Source organism: Taeniopygia guttata, chromosome 14 (assembly GCF_048771995.1).
Source record: "Taeniopygia guttata chromosome 14, bTaeGut7.mat, whole genome shotgun sequence".
Taxonomy (NCBI): Eukaryota; Metazoa; Chordata; class Aves; order Passeriformes; family Estrildidae; genus Taeniopygia; species Taeniopygia guttata.
In genome coordinates, this window is record NC_133039.1 from 3,954,422 (window position 1) to 3,976,223 (window position 21,802).

A 21,802-nucleotide genomic window follows, 5' to 3' on the forward strand; every position below is an offset into this window, starting at 1 on the left:
GGTATTATGCACCTGCCAAAAGGCAGTGAGGTCTGCAGAGAGCAATGAGAAAAAAAGATCCTACCTCCAAAAAAAATCCTCACACCTAGAACAGCTTTTCCCAGCTCTTCTTCATCTCTAATTGAACATTCTCTTAGCAGTGCTCATTTTACCTATACACCCAGATGAGGCTGTCTCTGAGGGTTCAATCATCAGAGAAAGCACCTGTGGTGTCAGAGGAAGGCAGCTCTTTTGGCTGGAGTTTCTTGCCCAGGTAAGGCTCTCCACCAGGAGGTTTATTTCCCCAAGGCATCATCAGTCTGACAGCAAAGAGAGGTGCATAATATTTGCATATTTATTCTGCATAATATTTAATTTCTCTGATACATCCTATTCTTGTAAAAGCAAAGAGCTTGTAACTGTCCCATTTGACCTCCACTCAAAGCTTTCTGCTAACCAGGAGTCCAACAACACCAGGCAGGAAAACAGCTTCTCAATGCCAACATCAGCTCAGCAGGATTCTCAAGAGCACTTCTTTGGGCAAACTCTTTCCTGCAGTGCACTCTGAGCTCAGGTAATAACTGTGCAGACACCACTGCCCCACCTGAGGCTTTGTCCTCATCTTGCTTCCAGAGAGGAAGCAGAGGTGCTGGTGGTGTCATCCTTTGGTGGATTCAGCTCTGGACTTCTGAGATTGCATCAGTGGGATGCCAATTAGGAGGCTGGGCACAACAAGAACCCTTCCTGCTCATATCTGAGCAGCTCAGCCTCAGCATCCAGCCTGGCCAGCTGGGCTGGGTCGCAGCTAAAAGGCTCCATTATCCATCCCCTGAGGTTCACAGCTCCCTCAGATGAAGAGAGTGTCTGTTCACCATGCAGATTTCTGGGAAGAGAATCTGGAAAAAGCTTTTCCTGTTGTTTAGGCAGATTGTGCCTTTTTATTTAATTTTATGCAACAAGTCATCTGATAATAACATAATATCAGTGAAAAAGAATGGGACTAGAAGATGGCCTCCTGCTTTGAAAATAAACATCTTGGCTGCACCAAGTCTTTTCACTAGCAGCAGGAGTTGATTATACAGGCACTGTTCAATTCCATTGGCTTTACCTCAGTTAATGAATAAGGGGTGAGTTAGGCATATACCTTAGCCTCTTCTGCAAAATTATTTAAGTATTTGCTTTTCCCAAAAACCTGCATTAAAGTTCTTTGCCTCCCTTTTTCCCCATCATTTTTTTTAATGCAGCACATTTTATCTGCAAAACAAGAACTTCTCTAGCTAAAAGCATGACAGTAATAATGCACTTAATCAGATTATTCTCAGCTCCATTAATTCCATTTAGGTTTGAAAACAGTAATTAATACATAAACAAGAATATTAACATACTAGTTGCCCAGTATTCAACTCAGTTATTTTTCTGTGAAAACTACCAGAAAAAAACACATTGCAAATATTGATGACTCAGTCAGGCCAGCTCCAGCTGAAGTGATTCTCACAGCAAATGTGATTCCTACATCTGTGATAACTCCCCATGGATTCTTCCTCCATGATCTGCCTGAGCCCCCCCAGCCACCCACACTCTCTTTTAGTGTGTCTATACTGCTGTTAAAGTAGGAGAACATCATCCAAAAAGCAGAGACAGCGACCCAGAGAGCACAAAGCACCAGAACCAGGGGTTTTCAAACAGGGCCTCCCCCTCTAAGAGGACAGCATCAATGCTGCTCCAGCCTGTCCCTGTCTCCTGGAGCTCCTCACTCTCCTACATATGGCTCAGCTAATCGCAAAGCAGATGCTACAGTCTGCAGCCAAGGGATGCCAACACTTATTTCAGACATTTTAAAGAGGTTTTATTAGGATAAAAGTGTAATTACCACAGTGTAGTCCTCATTTCAGCATTTTTCTTCCTGCTCAGATGCATGGGAAGATCTCAACATTGGGGACAAAGAGCTATTTCCATAACTATGACAGAGCAGTGAAAACCCACAGGGGAAGAGAGGAGATTCAATCATCTCCCAAGCAGCTGCCTGGTGCAATGGCAGGCTCAGAAGCTGGGCAGATTTCCTTCTGGAGAAAGGAAAAGGTGCTCAACAATGCTCCTGGCAGCAGGAGCTGATGATGCCTTGTGAAGGCTGACCTAGAACAGAGACTGGACAGAGCTAAAGAATAAAGCAGGGATTTATTAAAGGGCCTCAATGGATCCACCTTGGGCAGCACAAGAGCCAGGCCAGGGCTGCACCCAAGATGAACCAAAATGGCCACAAAATGCACGACTGCTCATGGGGTCTCTCACTTTTATAAGTTCTGCTTCATTTGCATATTGGACTTAATTGTCCAGTTATAGCTTTAGCTTATGAAGTCCCGTCCTTCTTGTTTTTCTCTTCAGTCCACCTTGTTTGTGCTCTTGGGCCTGAGATTTGGATCATTTGTTCTTGGTCCCCAGCTGGAGAAGGAATTCTTTTGTCTCCCTACTCTGTGAAGAGAGCTCACCATCCCCTGATATGAAGCTCAGAACTGCACACTAAAGCAGCAGAGAATCTGAAAAATATAAAAGCTAAAGCCTGAGGCATCACTGACACACTCAGCACCCATAGAGGGGCCACCCTTCCGACCCAGGCCTGTGGCAGCACCTGCTCTTCCTCCTCCTCACCGTTTCCCTCAGACCCCTTCACTGTTATTTATGGACTTTAACAACTGTTCCCTGGTGCTGCTGCAGGAGCAGAACCTGTTTTCCCCCTGGGGAGCCAACTGTCCCTGCTGGGGAATGTGGGAGGAGGGATGGAATGTCAGCCCTGCACTGCCTGTGAGCCTCCAAATGAACATTGCTACTGATCAATGGAAAACCACGGGAGCCCAGCAGACAAGGACAGCTGAAATGGAGGAACAGCACAAAAGGGCCTTTCTTTGGTTTCCCAGGGTCAATCTAATTGTTACCAAACACGCTCCAGAGCTAATTTGGGTTACCAAATTATCACAGCACACAGCTGGCAGTAGCATCACATATTTCCTCTTGGCCTCACTGACCCATTTGCCTCCTTGAAGAGGCAGGAAACCAGCTAGGCACCTGAAGCCACATCCTTGTCACCTTCACAGCCAAAAGAGGATTTTCATCTTATGCTAAACACTCATTCTCTTCCCTCACTACATTTATTTGTTGCCAAGAGCTCTGCCTGGCTCTATCATCTCCTTCCCATGAAATCAATATATAAGGCACTCCAAAAATAAGATGCAGGGTTGCAAGATCAACCTGTACGTATTCTTTTATACTACATTCTGCCTCCAGATATTTAGGTTTTTCACTGTTTCCAATCCCTGCATCCTCAGCCATACCTACATACCTAACTTCCTACCAGCTGCATATTGAGAGACAGCATTTGGCTAAGCAAAACCTTCTGCACACACAGCAAAAGTTCTCTGGTTCCACCAAATAAGAACCAGAAAAAACACAAGTCACTCCTTTTACAAATCAGTGTCATTGCCTGTTTGTGTTTTACCATACACAGAACTACATAAAGGAACTGCTGAGGGAGAGAAGGCAGGGGAAAAACGTTAACTTTGTAAACTAAGCAAACTCACTCCTAAAAATACTTTCCCTTTTCAGCACTTATTGTATCTCTGCTGCCTGGCATCCAATCACCTTTTTGTTAAGCCATGGTTCTGAATGCCATCTTTGCCCCACTGAGGTACAAATTGGAGGCACCTCTCACCTCACCAACCACTTCAGTCTAAATTAGGAGCAACAAGCCCCAAATACATCAGTGGTTCAGCTGGAAGCCACTGAGGTGCAGGCACATGCTTCAAGTGGAACAGGATACACAAAGCAGTCAAAATACTGCATTTATAATGGAAAGGGAAATTCATACTTCTTTGTGGCTGTTCCTATTCACTTACCCCTCAAAGAGGCTACTATTTACAGCCACCATTAAGAGAAAAAATATATATATAAACTGTTGATAACAGTTATAAAAATAGGCATGCTAGATTCAGGAATATAGACATGAGAGCAAGTTTTAAAAATGTCAACTCAAACTGCACACTGCTACTGCCACAGTTCTGTCACTTAGAGAGGAGAACAAGCCTCAAGAGTGTTACATTTAAAGCAAAATAATCCAATAATCTGGGGACTTCTGTTAGTCCATCTTATCAGTTATTTCCACCTAAGGGTCAAGGCAGGAGAAAGGTTCTGAAGGTGGTTCTGATGCATACATGTACACTTCTGACCAGAATGCTGTTTTTCCACAAATTTTGTTTCCCACTGTATGCCACCTCCTCTGTTTCAAACACAGCCTCAAATTCTCAGTCACTGCCATGCTCCTGTGTGACAGCTGCAGAATTCCATGCCAGAGCCAGCCCCAGCACTCACCAGGACTGAGCACTGCATTCTCTTCAACCACTTTGGAGACGTAAGCATCAGGGTCGATACAGAAGTCACTGGAGCCCTGGACAGGTGGAAGACAAAGGGCAAAAGGAGTATCAAAGCACACCAGCATCAAAGAGCAGTTGAGCCAGGTTAATATCAGGGAACCTTCTATTCTAGGGGTGTTGCAGATGCTGAGGTCTCTCATCAACATCCCCAGCAGCACTGCTTTACACAACCAGCAGTGCTGGACTCTGAGCTACCACACCACAGAGAAGGAGCAGCTCTGGGCTTCTCCCAGATGGAAATTGCTAGGACAGTTACTTAGATCAGGCTATGCTCTGAAACAGGCACAGCACAACATTAATCTGGTGTCTGCTAAACCTGCAGCACGGGGTGAATGGGATTTGGATGTGAGCCACTTACCACAGCGACAGCCAGCTCCAGGCCCAGGGATCCCCAGCTGACAATCAGGGCAAACACCCCAAGCAAGCACACCCTGTGGGAGGACAGACAGATGGCAGATGTAGCAGCTCTGATTTCAAGCAGTTCCTTTCACAAGATGTATTATTTGGAGTCGAAAGCAATTACCAAACCCAAGAAATTATCAACCTCTGACTGTATGCTCAGATAAACAATCCATCCTATTTTAGATGTCATGGACAGCAGCAACCAGAGCATATCCAGAGTTCATATCCAGCTCTTGGTTACTGCATTACTTGCCCTAGAACTGCAGCAGAAGGGAGAAGTAGGGAAGCAAAGTATTGTCCTATTTCCAGTAGGGAAATCAAAGACACAAAGACACAGAGGTGGCTGTAGGGGAGGCAGATTGGCAGGAGGTTGACTACAGTCCCATCCCATCACTGTTCCCATTCTAAACTTCATTTTCCAGGTCCAAAGATACCCAAAGAAAAATATGCTAAATAAATAAAACCCCACAAAACCATACTGATGCAAAACTGGAGAAATCTCTCCTGTGTCTACAAGAAATGAGGTTGTTGGGTACATGCAATACATGGCTACAGATGGTGAGAGGGAACACAGCCCCTGCTAGGACACCTTGGCTCCAAGCTGGTGCAGCTGAACAGCACCCAAGCATCCCACATAGCTCCAGGAGAGAAAGTCACCTGCAGGCAAACAGCTTGGAACTGCAGTTCAGGTGCCTACCACTGCCATGTGAGTCCATCTCTGCAGATTTCAAGTTGTGTTCTGAGGCTGGACCTCATTACTGACAGAAATTGTGGGATGTGTCTGCTGTCAAGCAGACACAAGGCAGAGGGATGGCACAGCAGTGCTCTCAATGACATTTAGGAGCACACACTCATGGAAAAGGCTTTTGCACTTCCCAACCAGCACATTAGCTCTTCACCCTTGCTGTCAGTATGAGTGGTAGAGATATTTAGGCTATAATGCTCCTCAAATCCCTCAGGTACAGGGCTGGAGACTAATAAGCAGTTTCATTTTATCTGTTTCTATCTTCAAAGTAAAGAGACACTGCCTTGCTCTCTTAGGGATGCTCTTTCCCCTCAAGCTTTGAAATATAAGTAGATCCCTTCCCACCCACACCCTAAACAAGACAAAAACCAAGACTTTCTTTATTCATATCTAGTACAACCATCTCTTTGAGGACGGGACATCTTTTTTCTGCTTCATTTGTCTCACTGAATACTAGGGCTTTAAAAAAGTAAACCTATGGGTCTCCATTAAAAAAAAAAACAAAACAAAACAAAACAAAAAAAAAAAAAAAACAAAAAAACACCTATCCCTCAGTTTACTAACTTATTTTAATTCCAAATAATCCCTATTCTGTGAATGGATCTATGCCTCATCTTGCAGAAGTAAGGGAGTTTCACCAGACTGACATCTGCACTGCTCTCTGAAATAAGACACTAAAGACTTAGCTATGCCTTTTCCAAATGGATGCAAAAATTATCAGCCATGGATCAGCAAGGGTCTGTGGGTTTATGACATAAGGACAACACAGCTTGGTGCCTCCAGCTGAGCATGTTAATCAATAAGACACATTTGTTGTTTTACTTTAAATGAAGATGACTGGGTCAGTAACTGATTGCTTGGCTAAAAGATCTAAAACTGGCATTTCACCATCTTGCCTGGCTGTGGTACACTTGTTTCTTTATGCCATGTGCTCCCTTTAGGGAATGCCTTAATATGAACTTCTGGCTAACGGGGAATGAGATTCCAATTTAAACCCTGGCTCTGCCATCTGTGCATACACTTGGAGTTTTGTCTGTATAACCTGCCAGGTATGAAATCATCTGGTAAATAATAAATCTGGATACACATTCCAATTATTAATGGCACCGCCACAGACCAGGATAAACCCTTGTCCATGTCAGTTATCAAACTGTCACTGTGTTGATGATACCAGGATCTTTGCCAAATATGCCAAGCTACAAAATAAGGAAAGGAAGAGGTTTTTTTCCTGTAATGGGGCATTTTCAATGCTTTTGAGAAACACACATGCATTAACATTGCAGTACCATGGCAACAAGACTCCTTCTCATAACTGCAAACCATGGCTTGTTCTCAGTTTAAGGCTTCCTCAGGTGTGACAGCCCCAGGTCACAAGAGCAGACAGTGACACAGAAGGCAATGCTGCAGGTTGTGCAATGCTTATCATCAATTAACAAATGCCTTCCTAACTGCAGAGAATTAAGGGGAGATTTTTAAAGCCTGTAATTTTAAGGAAGGATGTTCACACTATTATCTCCCAGCAAATGGAGGCTTACAAGGCCACCCGGTGGAAAGCAGACAGTCTGGATGAGGTCCTCACCTTTGATTTTATAGCTCAAGAACCTTCCTGTGAACATCTCTTGTGTGAAGCCCTATTTCCACAGAACTACACTCTACAATGTCTCTCTTCTCAGAGGAAATGTAAGATGTTCAGTTTCAGATGTCCTTGATATCAGCTGACAACAGGTAGAGGTTCCCACTAGCAGGCACTTGCATTCAGCTGACTTTCCTTATGCCCCATCCCCAGATCAAGACTTACCCCATAAGAATGGCCCTGGAGTTTCTAATGAGCCCAAAGAGCACCAGCAAACATATCAGGACATTGAACAGGAGCAGGCCCAGGTATCCCAGCCACCTGCAGCAAACAAAAACACAGTCTGCAAAGGAAAACTGGTGTGCAAAACGCAGAGATTGAGAAGCTGTTGTGACTTCTGGGGAAAACAGAGTCCTTCTCTTCCCCAAAGCCACCTCCAAATATTAATCTTCAGAGAGGTCTGGGTATTTGTGGCTTTGGAAGTTGAGGCAGGTAAAAGCATTGACACAACACACTCAGCACAAACAGTTGTTGAGAAATGAGACTGCTAGTGTTCACTAGTGTGGTGTTATATGCACTGGTCATCAGCAGAGGAAGAAAAGGCATTGCAGCTTCCTGAACTTCCTAGATTCTTGTTCAGAAATGCTTCAGTTATTTATTCCACATGTTTGGATAGAGATTTTCTTTTGTGGAATACAATTGATGCAATATCTTATTTAATATGCTTAATAAAAAGGAATGTTAGGCTGTGGTACTAACTTACAGAACTAGTGCAATTTTCTACGCTATTTAATGTATTCTTTATGCACTTATTAGGACAGAGCAGAAGTTATACCTGAGGCTGTTTTTTTTTACCCAGCGCTAGAACACGAACTACAGATTTTGTATGTTGAGAATAAATTTCTCATCAGTTGGTAATAAAGATACTTAAGGAAAAAAAGCTGTGCATTTTGATTTAAACTGAATGCAGTCCTGCTGGAAGAAACAAAACAGCTCTGTGGGCCAAGAGCACCTGCAGCAATAAACAGAGCCTTTGGCTCAGCCACCCAGAACATGCACATAATTTTTGTGAAACAGGCCAAAGCAGATGTTACAACCACTACACTACAGCTTGCTACACACCTGTACCAGTCATAGAGGTCAATCTGAATTGCCAGCTCCTCCAGAGACAGCTCGTCATTCTTCCAGAAGGGGATCTCAGTTGTTTGCCTGACCAGATCATCCAGGAGACTTTGCAGTTTCTGGACAATTTGCAGGTAATCTGTCTCTTTCCTGAACATCTCCTCCAGGACTAGCAAGTTTGGTTCCACTGTTTGGTTCAGGGACACTGCAGTGTCCAGTACCTACAGTATGGGAAAGAAAAAGAAAAAAGGGGAGATTAACATATTTTTAAAAAAACAATAATTAAAGTACAGGAAAGCCAAGAAAGTAAAAGGGAATTCATTCTCCCTAGCAAGTCATGGACAGCTTCCAGATTAACAGTCTTCTGTCTTAAGAGGCTCAGGCTGTTTACCCCTCAAAAGCAACTTAAAAGCATCTATAAGGGGGATTGTTTGCAGTGATGGCACCTCAGCTGAGCCTTAACACGTGCACACATTTTTCAGGGTTGCAAACATCAGGGTTGCAGTATGACACCATGAAATTAGAGATAGCACAGGAACAACCAATGGTACTCAGATGCTACATTTTACTAAGATTTGTCTGCTTTGGCCTGCCTCTTGTTCTGGGTGTGGAAGAGAGAGCTGATCACAAGCTGTTTTTAAACCTAGCAAAGAGAAGACTTCACTTAACAAGCTGCGTTCGCTTTGTTATTTTTAGACGAGCGGAAGAAATCACCCTGCCACTAATGGAAATTAGCACATCTCCGTGCCCAGATCCGAAGAGAAAACAGGAAGAGACTCAGGCACAGGGGGAGAGGTGCTGAGTGAGGCTGCTCGTGTCCCGTTTTTGGGGTGCTCACCCGGTCCTGCACACCGGCCACGGTGCGGTTGGCGTGGCGCAGCGAGTACGTCAGCCGGTGGATGCCGTCGCTGGTCTCCCCATTCCCGTAGAAGCCCACAGCAATTCCAGCACTGTGGAGGAAGAAAAGCAACAAAGGGCAAGAGGTAAAGCTAAAAGGCAAGTGGGAACACAGGGCTGGTGGTTGCAGAGCACTGGGGAGTCACACCAGCACTTTCCACAAAAAAGGAAGGTGCTCAATCCTGAAGAGAGCTGGGGTCGTGCTGCTGCTCTGTTTGCACCTGTGAACATGCACAGCCAGCAGCTCTCCAACAGCACCCACAGGGCCAAGAGCAGAGCACAACAAGCATATTTCATTTATGGTAAAATAATGAAAATCTGTTACAGAACTGTTTGGGAGCTCAGAGCCAGAAATCCAGCCAGTGGCTCCTGTCACTGCTGTGCTAGATGCCTTCTCTGGACATGAAATTTTGTTACATTTTTTTAAAAGCAGGACACAAAGAGCTTGCTTTGACTGTTTGCCCATGGTGGTGGTTTCTCCAGACAGATTTTCCATGCCCTCTTCTCTACCCTGTGAAATATCTATGAACATTATCTTGATTTATCTTCCCATTAGAAACATTTGTGTCACACTGATTTAGAGTACTGGGAAGGGAAGCATAATAACTTACTGGGACAAAAGGCTTATTTATTTTTAAAGCAAGCAAATTTCAAGCTTGCAGACACAATTCAACTCCAGCTGCTTAGCAAATTACCACCTATCAGCTGATTTCTATAATTGTCCACACATATCAGTCTGCCCCAATTATGAAGTAAACCATATTAGCTTAAGCCTCACTTAAAGGAGGAAGATCCTGTAAATGAGTTGCAACCAGAGGATTATCTCATGCAAGTCAGCAATACCTCTTCTATGAAAAGATCCCTGCAGGAACTCACAGTTCCTCTGCCCAAGCCCATATTTCCTAATAATAGAGGAGGAAAGAACTTGTGAAGGGATCACACAACTAAACTCAAACAAACCTTACCAAGACACAGTTTTTCTGTTCCCATGTTATATTTAGCTTGAGAGCACCCAGGACCTTTTCTAGGAAGGTTCTCAAGACACCAAGGTTGCGTTTGTGGTGGTGCAAAGGAAGGAGGTGGTGATGATCCTGTTGTAAATCTAACTTATTCTGGATGAAACATTTAGTTCCTTCACAACACCTTTGTGTACTGTTCCTGCTCTTGCTCCTCTCCTGCAGGAAGACACATCCATTCCTCCTTTCCTGGGTTCTGTTTCCAAAGAGTGAGCAGAACAATGCAGTTCACCTGGTCACATTTCTCCTTGTACGTGACAAGAAATAGAAGCAAAGATCATGATCTGGAAGAAGATCCACTAGGAAAATCTGTGTCAGCCTCATGCTTTTTCCAGCAATTGAATCTCCATAAATTATAGAGAGCTTGGACCATAAAAACCTCAGCTGAGGAGTCTTCTAGGGACAAGAGGCAGCATTCTCTTCAGAAAGAGAGGCAGCAGCTATGTAACTAAATATTTAGCATTAATAAAAGAAATGGGCCTCTTTCTTCAGGAACACCATTCCTCAAACATTTTCCTAATGCAAATGATGCTGATAACTAAAGAGAGAAAAGCCCTCTGCATTCCTCTGGTTGCAGCTATTATCAGAGCTTGATAACACATGCCTTGGGTGCACGGGGGTGGAAGGGATAAAAAAGACACACTCCCCCCCTCCCCCTGAAGCAGAGAGATTACAGATGCAGGGCTATGCCCAGGATAAGGCAACTCAGCACCCCATCACAGAAATTACAAAACCATGGCTTGAATTTCTCCTTGTTTTATCAGAGCAAAGAAATTCACACAGACCCTTTCAGCCTCCTGAGCTGCAGAAAACGTTAGCAGTTGTTTCTGCCATAGGCACCAAATAAATTCCAGAACATTCTGGACATTGAATAGGCAGATCTGACCCCTTTAATTAGCGAGCAATTTCTATTCAGCCTGTTTACAGCTACTAGAAGCCTATTCTTTCAGCAAAGACTTGGTAAGTGCCCAAAATCTGCTGCTTGGCTCTCAGTATTCCCAGCACAGTAGCACAATTTTGGTGAGAAAGACTCAGAAACAGCACTCTGAAATAGCAGCAGACACCTTATCCTCGGGGATGCTGCACAGACCAGCCAGTTTACTCACAGGTACCAGCTATGAAGTGCTGGCAATACAAACAAGTGACTTTAAACTCGTTGCCCTGTTGGAGGCAGATCTACCCTGGCAGTTTTCCCATCCTGCCCAGTAAAAACCACAGCTCCCACTGCTCTGACCCTCCAGGCACAGCCACTACTTCTGAAAGAAAACCCTACAGCACAGCAACTGGGATAAAAGCCATTTAATCCAAGTAATAAACTCCTCTAGACATGAGACTCACACATTCACTGCAAATTACACATAAAGTGTTAATTATTCCATTCTTGCCCTGCAAAAGCCAGCTCTGCGTTCCCACCCTGAGCTAGCAAGGACCACTTGCACAGCCAGTCCTTCCCCTAGGAGCAAGCCATGCAGTTTTGTGGCCTTTTCCCTTTCTATCAGGGTAGAGAGGGATGGAATCCATCCCACAAGCCCGGGCTGGGGGCAGCTGTGCCTGGGGAGAGGGCAGAGCTGAAGGGCAGCCAGGGGGGAACTGCTGCTGCTGAGCTTTGTTTGCATTTGGCTTCATCTAAATCCAATAGTTGCTTCAAATCCCTGCCCACACACACTGATATGAGTTGCTATTGTTTAAAGCAGATTTAAGGATTTACACTAGTTTTTAACTACCTTTTATATGATTAAAGGCAAACAGAGGGGCTCCTTCTATTTAAGAGCATTCTTTTAAAATAAAAATAGATCAACTCATCTTAACCCAACAGCATGAGTCCTTGAGGTCATGATAAATCACAAGGCTTCTTGCACGAACCCCAGAAGGCACAGTAGCCAATATACAGCAGATCCATCTCCCAGCACAGGATGGCAAAATCATCACCACACAGCCTGGATATAAGGACAGCATTCCCAAATAACACAGCTCTTTTCTACCCTAGCACCCCCTGGAAGATACTCCAACACATTTTCAATGCTTCTATAGGAAAGTCATGTCTATTTCTGCCAGTCTTGCTTCTGTTGCACTCCCCTTGGAGTGCACACACCTCTCTCTCCTCCCAAATCCACACCGTCCCATCCTGAATTCCTCCTCCCAAACCTGCCTTTGTCAGTCTCCTGTCACTTTCACTACCACCACCTCTCCTCTACTTTCCCTCTCACTCATATTTTTGAATAAAATATTTAAAAAAAAAAACAATCAATCACAGTCTTATAGACCATTTAAAAAGATGCTCCTGCTATTCAACACTGCACTTAAAAAGCTATTTAGCTACTCAATAGTTTTGGTAAGTTTTAAGAAACCCACTTATTTAAGTCAAGGAAACATTGCACTTTGAGCTTAAAGCCATCACCAGCAGTGCATACCCACAGACACACACTGGGGACACAGAACTCCAGAAGCTCTTTAAAGAGTTGTACAAGTGAGGTGGAAGAGGTGCACACCAGGATTTCTGTCTTTTCCTACAGATACAACAGCGTGATCTAAACTCCTGCAGGTTGTACACACACTTCAGTATCACTTTTCAGCAAGACTCAAGAAATGCAAGTCTGGAGAGCAGCTTTCCCATTGTTTGTGTGCAAGAATCACGTGCACTTTGGACACCTAGGTAAAGAACCAGGAAAAAAAGATAGTGTAACTTTGAATTTGCTTGCAACATGACCTGCAAAAAACAAAAAAAATGTCTTCTGCATTGACAAGTGATGAACATCAGAGCATTAATCTGACACAGAGAGGATCTGTGTGCTTTCAGTGATGAGATCCTCCTGCTGTCATACCCACACACACACTGTGACCCTCTGGGTACCCAGACACCAGTCTGGAAAGATAAGCACTAGCCATTCACATCACATCCTTAGAAATGAATAATCTAACTACACCAAGTCATCTTTAATTACAGGAACTTCATAAGAAGGGCCCTTTTTAGACTTCAGGTTCTCGTGAGGAATGTTAATTTGTCTGCCTAATTACCACCTTGCACCTTCACACCAGGGGAAAGTGCTATTACTGGCACTTGATAATACAAGTCTTTTACCATTTATTTGCACCCATTTCTTTCTGATGCCCTCTCCACAAAGATTTCTCCCCACTTTTGGAGCCGATGCCCCTTCTGGGAGAATCAGCGTCACCTAACCAGTGGGTGAGATGGTTTATAGGACAACTCCCCATAGACAGGAACCAATCAAACTTGGCAAGGACTAGAACTGAAGCATTAATGGAAAAATCCAGGCTAAGCATTCCTGCAGCTTTGTGGCTAGAGCAACTGGGAAGACTCATTAGAGACATTTTGTTGGAGAGCTGCTGTTAACCAGCTCTGCCTCTGCTGGCTCAGCATTCTCTCTGCTGTGGGCCATTAGGAAACAGCCAAGCACACAGCAGCACTCACTGCACAAACAGCCCCCTGGGACTGAGGGAACCTAGAGAACCATGTTCTAGGCACAGCTGGACTTCACCAGAGTTGAGCAGTTCTCAGCTAGGACGACAATAATCCCTTTCCACGTGCTCAGACAGACCAAACCTGCTGTTTTTGGAACCTCTTGCTGCTTCAGCACTCGAACAGAGCCACAGAGCTGCCTCCCAGGTCTGGCTGCTGTCAGGCAGAGGGTCAGAACAGCCTCATACCCCATTAGCACAGCTGGTCTGGCTCTTCTGGATGTGTGACACACAGCTGGGACAGGGCAGGATCTATCCAGTGGGCTGATCTTTAATCAGTGCTAGCAGGAAGTCCCAGGTGGATACCAACAGCTGGAGTCTGCTTGTTGGGAGCTGCATCTGCATTCCCAGGCACAGACTGAGCACAGAGTGCCAACAGACACTGCTTTGAGGGCACTGTGGCATCCAGCTGCTGCAGAGAGGCAGAAAACCAACCTCAGCCTTCCAGGAGAGCAGCAGCACTTGGACAGCACCTTCCTCCCCATGGTGGTACCAACCTGCTCTTGCTCAAGCACGCTGATTTCAGAGAGGAAATTAAACAACTCATTTAAAATGTCAAGAAAAATGATCATCCAATATCACTGTAGGTTCTGATAGAACCTTATGTTATGAACCTTAGTTTTATGGTTCTGCATTTAATACTTGCAGAAACAAAATGTACACCAAGGATGAGAACAAGTGGTTTAGATTTTGAGGAAGCCTAAGCAGCTTTCCAGCTTGTGGATTTGACAGAGTCACATCAAGTTTACCAGAATTTATATGCTGCCCTCCCAGCGTAAAATTATCTCACACATGCTCTGGAGAAGTGCAGAATACCTCCTTCTCACCCTTTCCACAACCAAAAACAAACACAAGTACCACAAGGCAGCAGCTGCCTGGGTCACATTTGCTGCATAACAATAGCTAACGAGGGCCTGTAGCAGCAGCACAACTATAAATAGCACCAGCCAGAGCTTCTGTAAGAAAGGGTTAGGAACACAGCTCTCTCAGTGGATTGGAATGGATGCAGCTGAAGCTCTTAAGATCACTAAAATAAAGGTGAATAAGGCTGAGATTTCTTCTTTACAAGTTGTTCTGTGGTTTGCCTTTCCACCCCAGGCACCTGCTGGCAATCAGCAAAGCGTGGAAGAGCTCCTTGCAGACACAGCCACCCTGGCTGGACACAAGGTCTGCTCCTCAGCCCCCAGCCCCTGTTTCTGCAGGCAGAACTCCCCCCAGAATGTCTGCTCTGCGCTGTTTGTTCCAACACTCCAAGGCTTTGCTGCTCTCTTAAGGAGTGCCTCGAAAGAGCAAACACACAAAGGCATCAGCAGCAGTCTGGCTCCTGAGCAGCTGAGCCCGGCCCTCAAGGCACACCTCGCCTGCAGAGGGATCACACAGCACCTACCAGCAGGCTGGGGCCAAAAGTGAGCCACAAGGCACTGCCAAATACAATCACCTCATTGCTCCCTCCTCTCTGATTTGGGGACTGCTCCCAGACCTGCCACACCCACAGAGGGGCAGCTGAGAGCACCTGGAGCCTTGGCCAAGAATAGATGATGCTTGGAATTGGAAAGAAAAGCAAATTGGAAAGGGCTTGATACAGGGCACACATCCAGAGGCTCATTCTGCCCAAGCCAAAGCAAGATCAGAGGCTCCTTCCTTCCATATCTGCAAACACATCCCTGCTTTCAGATGCCCCATCATTCACTTTCTAGGAAATTATCTCCTTTTAAATTCTCCTGCACCCATTCTCCACTAATTACTGACTTTTTTTCTTGGTTTTCAGCAATCCTTCTTTCTACCTCACCTCCAAAAGCTTCTATTGCTCAGTCACAACATGAAACACTGCTGACCCTGGCACCATTACTAGCAGCCCAAATGGCAAGTTTATGCAGGTAACAAAATGCAGCAGCGTCTTACACAGGCTACAAAATCTGAACATTCCCTCCAATTGAACACCAATCCTTCCAAACCCGAAAGAATCATCTATGACTCCTTCTTCCTAATCTACTCTCCTACACATAGTGATTCTTTCCGGACACCAGGTTCTGAGAAATCTGCGTTTAGACCCGATAAATATTTCAACTGTATCCATCCTGTTTAAGTGATAAGCTCCCAAGGACAGAGGGTCCTTGATTTATCACTTGAAAAGTATCAAAGAGCAGGACATTAACTATTCCTTTTCACATTGCTCAAACCACCAGGCAGCTCTGCAAGTGGTAGGAAGGAAGGAAATATTTTACAGACATTTAAAAACATACATACATCAAATGAAAGAAAGAGGGATTGTTGCCAGTATTCACCAAGTAGAGGCAGGGCATTTTGATGCCTTGTGAAGGCTGACCTAAAACAGAGGCTAGATTGAGTTAAAGAATAAAGTAGGGATATATTAAAAGGCCTCAATGGATCCACCTTGGGCAGCACAAGAGCCCAGTCAGGGCTACACCCAAGATGAACCAAAATGGTCACAAAATGGACAACCAGCCATGGGGTCTCTCACTTTTATAAGTTCTGCTTCATTTGCATATTGGAGTTTAATTGTCCAATTATAGCTTTAGGTTACAAAATCCCATCCTTCTTGTTTTTCTGTTGCTTATGCTCCTGGGCCTGAGATTTGGATCATTTATCCTTGGTCCCCAGCTAGAGAAGGAATTGTTCTGTCTCCCTGTTGCCCTGATTCTTAAAATTTTCTAAAGCCTTCCGAGTTTACATTCTTGTAGAGAACTTTCTCACACAACTTTCTGTAAACAATCTATTGTTTTACATTCCTCCATAGAGGCAGAGAAACTTGATGTACTAGTAGTTTGTCCAATGTCATTGGAGAAGTGGCACATTCACCCTCCAATCCACTGTCACCTTTGGAAAAGTATAAATACTGGAGTCAGAAAATAAACTTCCTCTTTTTCACCTTTGCAGTAGCAGCGGCTCGTGTCGTGCCTTCACGTGTCCTATAGTGACATCCCCCTACTCTGTGCAGAGAGCTCACCATGCCCTAATATGAAGCCCAGAACTGCACACCACAGCAGCAGAGAATCTGAAAAAACAACAGCTAAACTCTGAGGCATCGTCTGAAGAGCGAGGCTGGGGGATAGGACACGGGAGGACGGGAGGGCCGTACCTGCACACCAGGGTGGCGATGATGACACACCAGGCCGTGCAGCAGCAGTCAGCATTGAGGTGCTCCTCGCTCTTGCGGTGGCGGCAGCACAGCCAGAAGGAGTAGAAGAGGAGGAAGAGCAGGTCCAGAGCCAGGCAGGAGAGAGCGACGCCACCCAACAGCAGCAGAGCCTGCAGGAACAGACACGGGGTCACATCTGGCAGGGCAGCCAGGGACACACCTACCAAGGCATACCTTGCCAGCAAGCCATTCTGTGTGTTTGGCACATTTTTAAATTAAAAAGAGGTGATTTTTTTTGTCTCATTTGCTCCCCTCTCTCCATCCCACTCAATAAATCCATGTTCTGTACCTCAGCAGTAAATAGCTGAGCCATTTTGCCCGTCCCAGTCTGCAAAAGCCTAAGTTAATCAGAGGGTTTCCTCTTTACTACTGATCACAGGTCAGCAGATTTAGAGAACAAAAATAATAATAATAATAATAAAGTAGTTCGGCCAGCTGCCTCTATCTGTACAGTTTTTTAATCTTCATGAATAAATATGCAGGCTTATTCATTAGAAATTCAAGTGCATGAGTGGGTTTGAAAGGGGGTGGAATTTATTACACATGCATGAGATTAATTAAAAAAAAAAAAAAATCAATCTCCATGCAATGCTTCTGCTCAAGGTAGACCTAGAATAAATGCTAAACCCCTCCATATACCATCCACATATGTAGGTACAACAAACGTGGATGCTATAGACACACTTGAAGCAGTCACAAATTTAGTTAGTGTGAATTCCACCTATTTCTAGTTATGTTCCTGGGAGGAAAGGGATGTTGTGTTTAACTCCCTTCCAATTTATTTTTATTTGAAAAATCCTTCCTAGAATCCAAAGATGCAAACCAATTTTTTAAAATAAAAAAAAAAAAAAATACAATTCCAACACCATATCTAGCCACATTTTCCCACCTGCCTGAATCAAGTAAAAGGATGCAATTTTATCCATAATGTGTTTTTGATAAATCCTTGTTAGTGGTGACAAATGCTAACTTACTAGAAATTATTTAAATATCTGGAAAGAGTCCAAGTCACTTGCTGTTGCCCCAATATTGGGAATTCAGACATAGATCTATATCAGCTAACCTAGAACAAAGGCTTGGGTTTTCAAACCAGTATCTCTTTTCCTCCCCATGCAGAAATTCCTTAAAGAACATTTATATGCTTCCTCCTGACTGAAACAATAACTTCCTTCTGATCAAAAGGAACACACCAAAGAATGCTGAGATTAAAGTAAAGAACTTTCACAACTGGTGACCGTTTCTAACAGGGTCTGGTAGGAACTTGCTCTTTGTAGGCTTTTCTTTCCCCTGCTCTGCTCCATAGGTACTCCCTGCTGAGTTGTTATCCTGGCAAACAAGCCACACAAGGTCCTTCCCAGCCAAGAAATATCAGCCACACATGGGGAGGTGCACAGCAGCTAAATCCCAGTGCTGCACCAGATACCCCAGGCAGCCCCTCTCCCTTGGCTTTCCCAGCTTTCCAAACCCTCCTGGAGCCCTGGCACGGGGGCAGCTCACAGGTGCTGCTTTCCCAAACTACGGAGCACAAACTCAGCCCTGCTGTGCAAAGCGAACTCTGGGATCTCTCCCAGCCAGGAGTGGGGGTGGAAGGGAAAAAGCCCAATCCCCCTTTCCCATGCTTTCTGCAGATGGTGTGAGCCCTGCTGGAGCTCCTGAGCAGAAAGGGGCCTCCGAGAGGGAAGCTGCGCTCGGAGCCCCGCGTTCCCCCACTTCTGAAGCCTTGCCATGAACGAGCACTCCATACTAATTTGGCATACCAAAGCTCCTCAGGGGTATTCTTTATTTTTTAAACATGTCAGGCTGCTGTAAGGCAAAGCTTTCCTGCCCTGCTTGCCTGCACTTCTTTCTTCACACCCTCAGCCCTCCTGCACATGCTAAAAGGCATTACTGCTGGGAAGACAAACTCAGCTGAAAACATCCTCCCAGCAACTCTTATCAGCAAAAAATCCACACTGCAGCTCCAGATGTAGGGGAACCGCCCCCATTGAAAGGAAATAAAAGGAAATACTTTAAAAAAAAAAAAAAAGGGAAAAATGGATATTAGACTGCCAGCTAGCAAGCAACCTGAAGTCCCTGCTTTGAAGGGACACTTAATACATGCTTTAAATTTGCATCTGGCCAAAAGGACTTGGCTGGCCACTATACTGCAATCTGCATTTCATTTTCCAGAGACTATTTGTTTTCCATTAATGGATATGTGCCATGACAAGTGAAATCATCCAGCAGAGCAGTTATTAATCTTTCTGACTGATGAGTCAGTTTAGGACCCAGGAACTGGCAGGCAGTGAAAGCCTGGTCACAACCAAAGATATTCCTCTGCCTGCGTGTCAGGATTAAGTGACAGTATTTAAAAAAGGGGGGTTGAGGCTGGATAAACCCTTAGACACTCTATCCTGCACCAGTAAATCTGGGACTCGGTTATCCAAGGCCACATTATCCCAAGTAAATGTAAAATTATGCACTGGGCCTTTTGCCACAAAAGAGCATCAATTTGTCTTTGAACATTTGCTGAGCTATCAGAACCTTTATAGCAAATGATGCATGAACTGCCCTTACAGGAAAATGGAGACAACTTGGAGGAACAGCATTTTACCACTGCACTGACACTAATGGCAGAAGTGGAGACAGAGCAGTCCCTGAAAATGAGAGTAAATCTAAGTGGTATCCCCAGACTGGCAGGAGACAAAGCTATAGTAACAGAAAGCACTTTCAAAATAAAAGCTGCACACAGGGAAGCAACCACAGGAGCATTGCTAGCTTGGAGAGGCACCATGGAACCTGAAAGCGTTGTGCAGGGGTGGTGCTGCAATGTTAACAGCCTGCCCAGCTCCAGTGTGTTTGCCAGGATTTGTGGTACTTACCACCTGCATGGGAGCATGAAGCCAAAAAATGGGCAGAAAACATCCAGAGCCTCATGTAGAGAAAGGGGAAACACAAAGCTCAGCAAAAACATCCTCCACAAAGCTACCCAGGGGCTGGTCAGCTCTTCCACATGGTATGGTGTTGGTATCATTCCTAAGGACTTACATGCAGATCAGCCTTTAGTTTGATCAGTCCCTGCCCTCCAAGACCCTGCCCTATGCTACTGGGGAACAAATAAACCAATATGCAGCCTTGTCTGCTGGATGAAAATCCCCCGTATGAAACAGCCACTTTCAGCTTGCAAATTCCAAAGGGTGATCCACACCGTTGGTTATCCAAATATATCTATGGACTGTGGTCCTGCAAGGCTAATTGTAGCTGCTGAAACTGCACTTAAGGGAGGTATATTTCATCCCACCCAACAGATGAAGTCACAAAGAAAATAGATCTACATAAGAGACAACAACATCTACGTAAGAACACAAGAAAAGGGATATACAAGACGTATTTATTTCCTTGTAAAGGGGGGAACCCTAAATAAAGCCACAAGGCATCACAGTGCAGGAGGCAAACAATGAACTGCATTCATGTTAAATGTCAAGGTTTACCACTGCATTAAATGTTGTTTGCTCATCACCTTTACAGAAAAGCGCTGCTTAGTGACTCTTCTTTAGGTGACCATGTCCCCTCTACCAGGAAGATTATTTGACACAAAATGTCCTGGCATCAGAATAGATTTAAGAAGTTAATTCTGAATACACAAGGGCTCAAAACAATCCAGGTGTTTATCAGGTACAAGTTTTACCAATCTCAATTTATCCAGCTTCCCATTACCACAATTTTTAAACTTTAATTGCAGTGACAGCACCATGGAATAGTGAGAAGCATGGAATAGATGACTGCTATTTTACTGCTAGTTGGAAAGTCTACCAAAACTCCTTAAGAAACTTGAGAACAAAGCTGAAGCCTTCAGTTTCATCTCACTGCAGTTTTGTTTTTAATTTTCCATCAATGATTTTAAAGTTATTTTATCTTAAAACTTTGTAATTTCAGCCCACAGAAAAAAAAGAGCTACAGCTTTTGAGCACCTCAAGAACACAGCTATCTTAATCACTGCCAGATTGAGAATGGTTTACCTTAAAGTTAGCGTTTGCCAAAAGAAAGCTTTCCATTGAATCTACAGCTAGCATTCTTTCTCTATTTCCATGCAGTGACTTGAGATAGTGATAATAAAACAGAGAGAAGAGGTTAAAGGAGTGTGGGAAGAGAAAAACGTTCACCCAGAAGAACAAATGAAGCAACCTGGGCTGCTGCCAAAGGAGCACTCATCTCTATTTATTCCATGAAGGACGGAAGTCATCTTAGCAAGAAAAGAAACTGCTGTGGGTTAGTGTCATGCCTACACTACTTCCTACACTGCTTTTTTTTTCCTCTTCCAGACTTCAGGACATCTCTCTAAAAAGCTTATGTACTCAGAAGATAAGCAGTTATGTTCTACCAAGCTAGCCATTTTTTAATTTTTTTTTTTATGCTGGCAACATGAGGAACACTCTGACCTCCCCATCAACTTGTTCTGCACACGCTGTGCGTTCAGACTTGATTTTCAGTACTTAAAAAAAGGCTGTATGAGGTGTTTGCTGAGATACTTGAGTGTCTCAGGATGTCACTCATCCCACAGCCCCTCCAGAAGGGCAGGGACCACAGCCAGCCATGGATGGCCAGTGGAAGGTGGGGGCGGATGTGGAAAGCACTGCTGATGTCAGGACTAAAGCATCCCTGTCTCCTCACAGGGACAGGCCTTCCCAGGCCAATTTCTGTGCTCAGCACTGCGCAGGAGCAAAGCTGGGCAGGAAATGTGCTGTGGAAGGGGATTTTCCCATGGTCCTGAGATGAATTCTCTTCCATGAGGGATCCCCTTGCAACAGGGAAGAGCCATGGAAACAGAACAGGTTCCACTGTCTCATCCCCTTCTACAAACAGCTCCCAGAGAAAGCACACTGGTGAGGGAGTGCAGATTACAGATATATTTAGGGCAAGTCCACACTGGAGAAAGCAATATAGGCCAACACTTTGCCTTTAACTTTTTTTGGCTATTGGCTTTCCTTTCCAGAAAGCAGGAAATACCAAGGAGTGTGTCATGGGGTTTTT

The 21,802-nt window shown here is 44.5% G+C and overlaps 1 protein-coding gene across 3 annotated transcripts in view; it reads right to left on the reverse strand.

Annotated features, from left to right (window-relative positions):
• TTYH3 (tweety family member 3) overlaps nt 1-21,802 on the reverse strand; it is a 74,952-nt gene that overhangs the window by 20,862 nt on the left and 32,288 nt on the right. For all 3 annotated transcript variants that reach the window (XM_030284970.4, XM_030284971.4, XM_030284969.4), the window contains exons 2-7: nt 16,733-16,902; nt 9,081-9,192; nt 8,243-8,463; nt 7,346-7,441; nt 4,759-4,831; nt 4,339-4,414 (exon numbers count right to left, since the gene is read on the reverse strand). In XM_030284970.4, the coding sequence (XP_030140830.2) occupies nt 4,339-4,414; nt 4,759-4,831; nt 7,346-7,441; nt 8,243-8,463; nt 9,081-9,192; nt 16,733-16,902 (748 nt within the window). The remainder of the gene's footprint in view (nt 1-4,338; nt 4,415-4,758; nt 4,832-7,345; nt 7,442-8,242; nt 8,464-9,080; nt 9,193-16,732; nt 16,903-21,802) is intronic.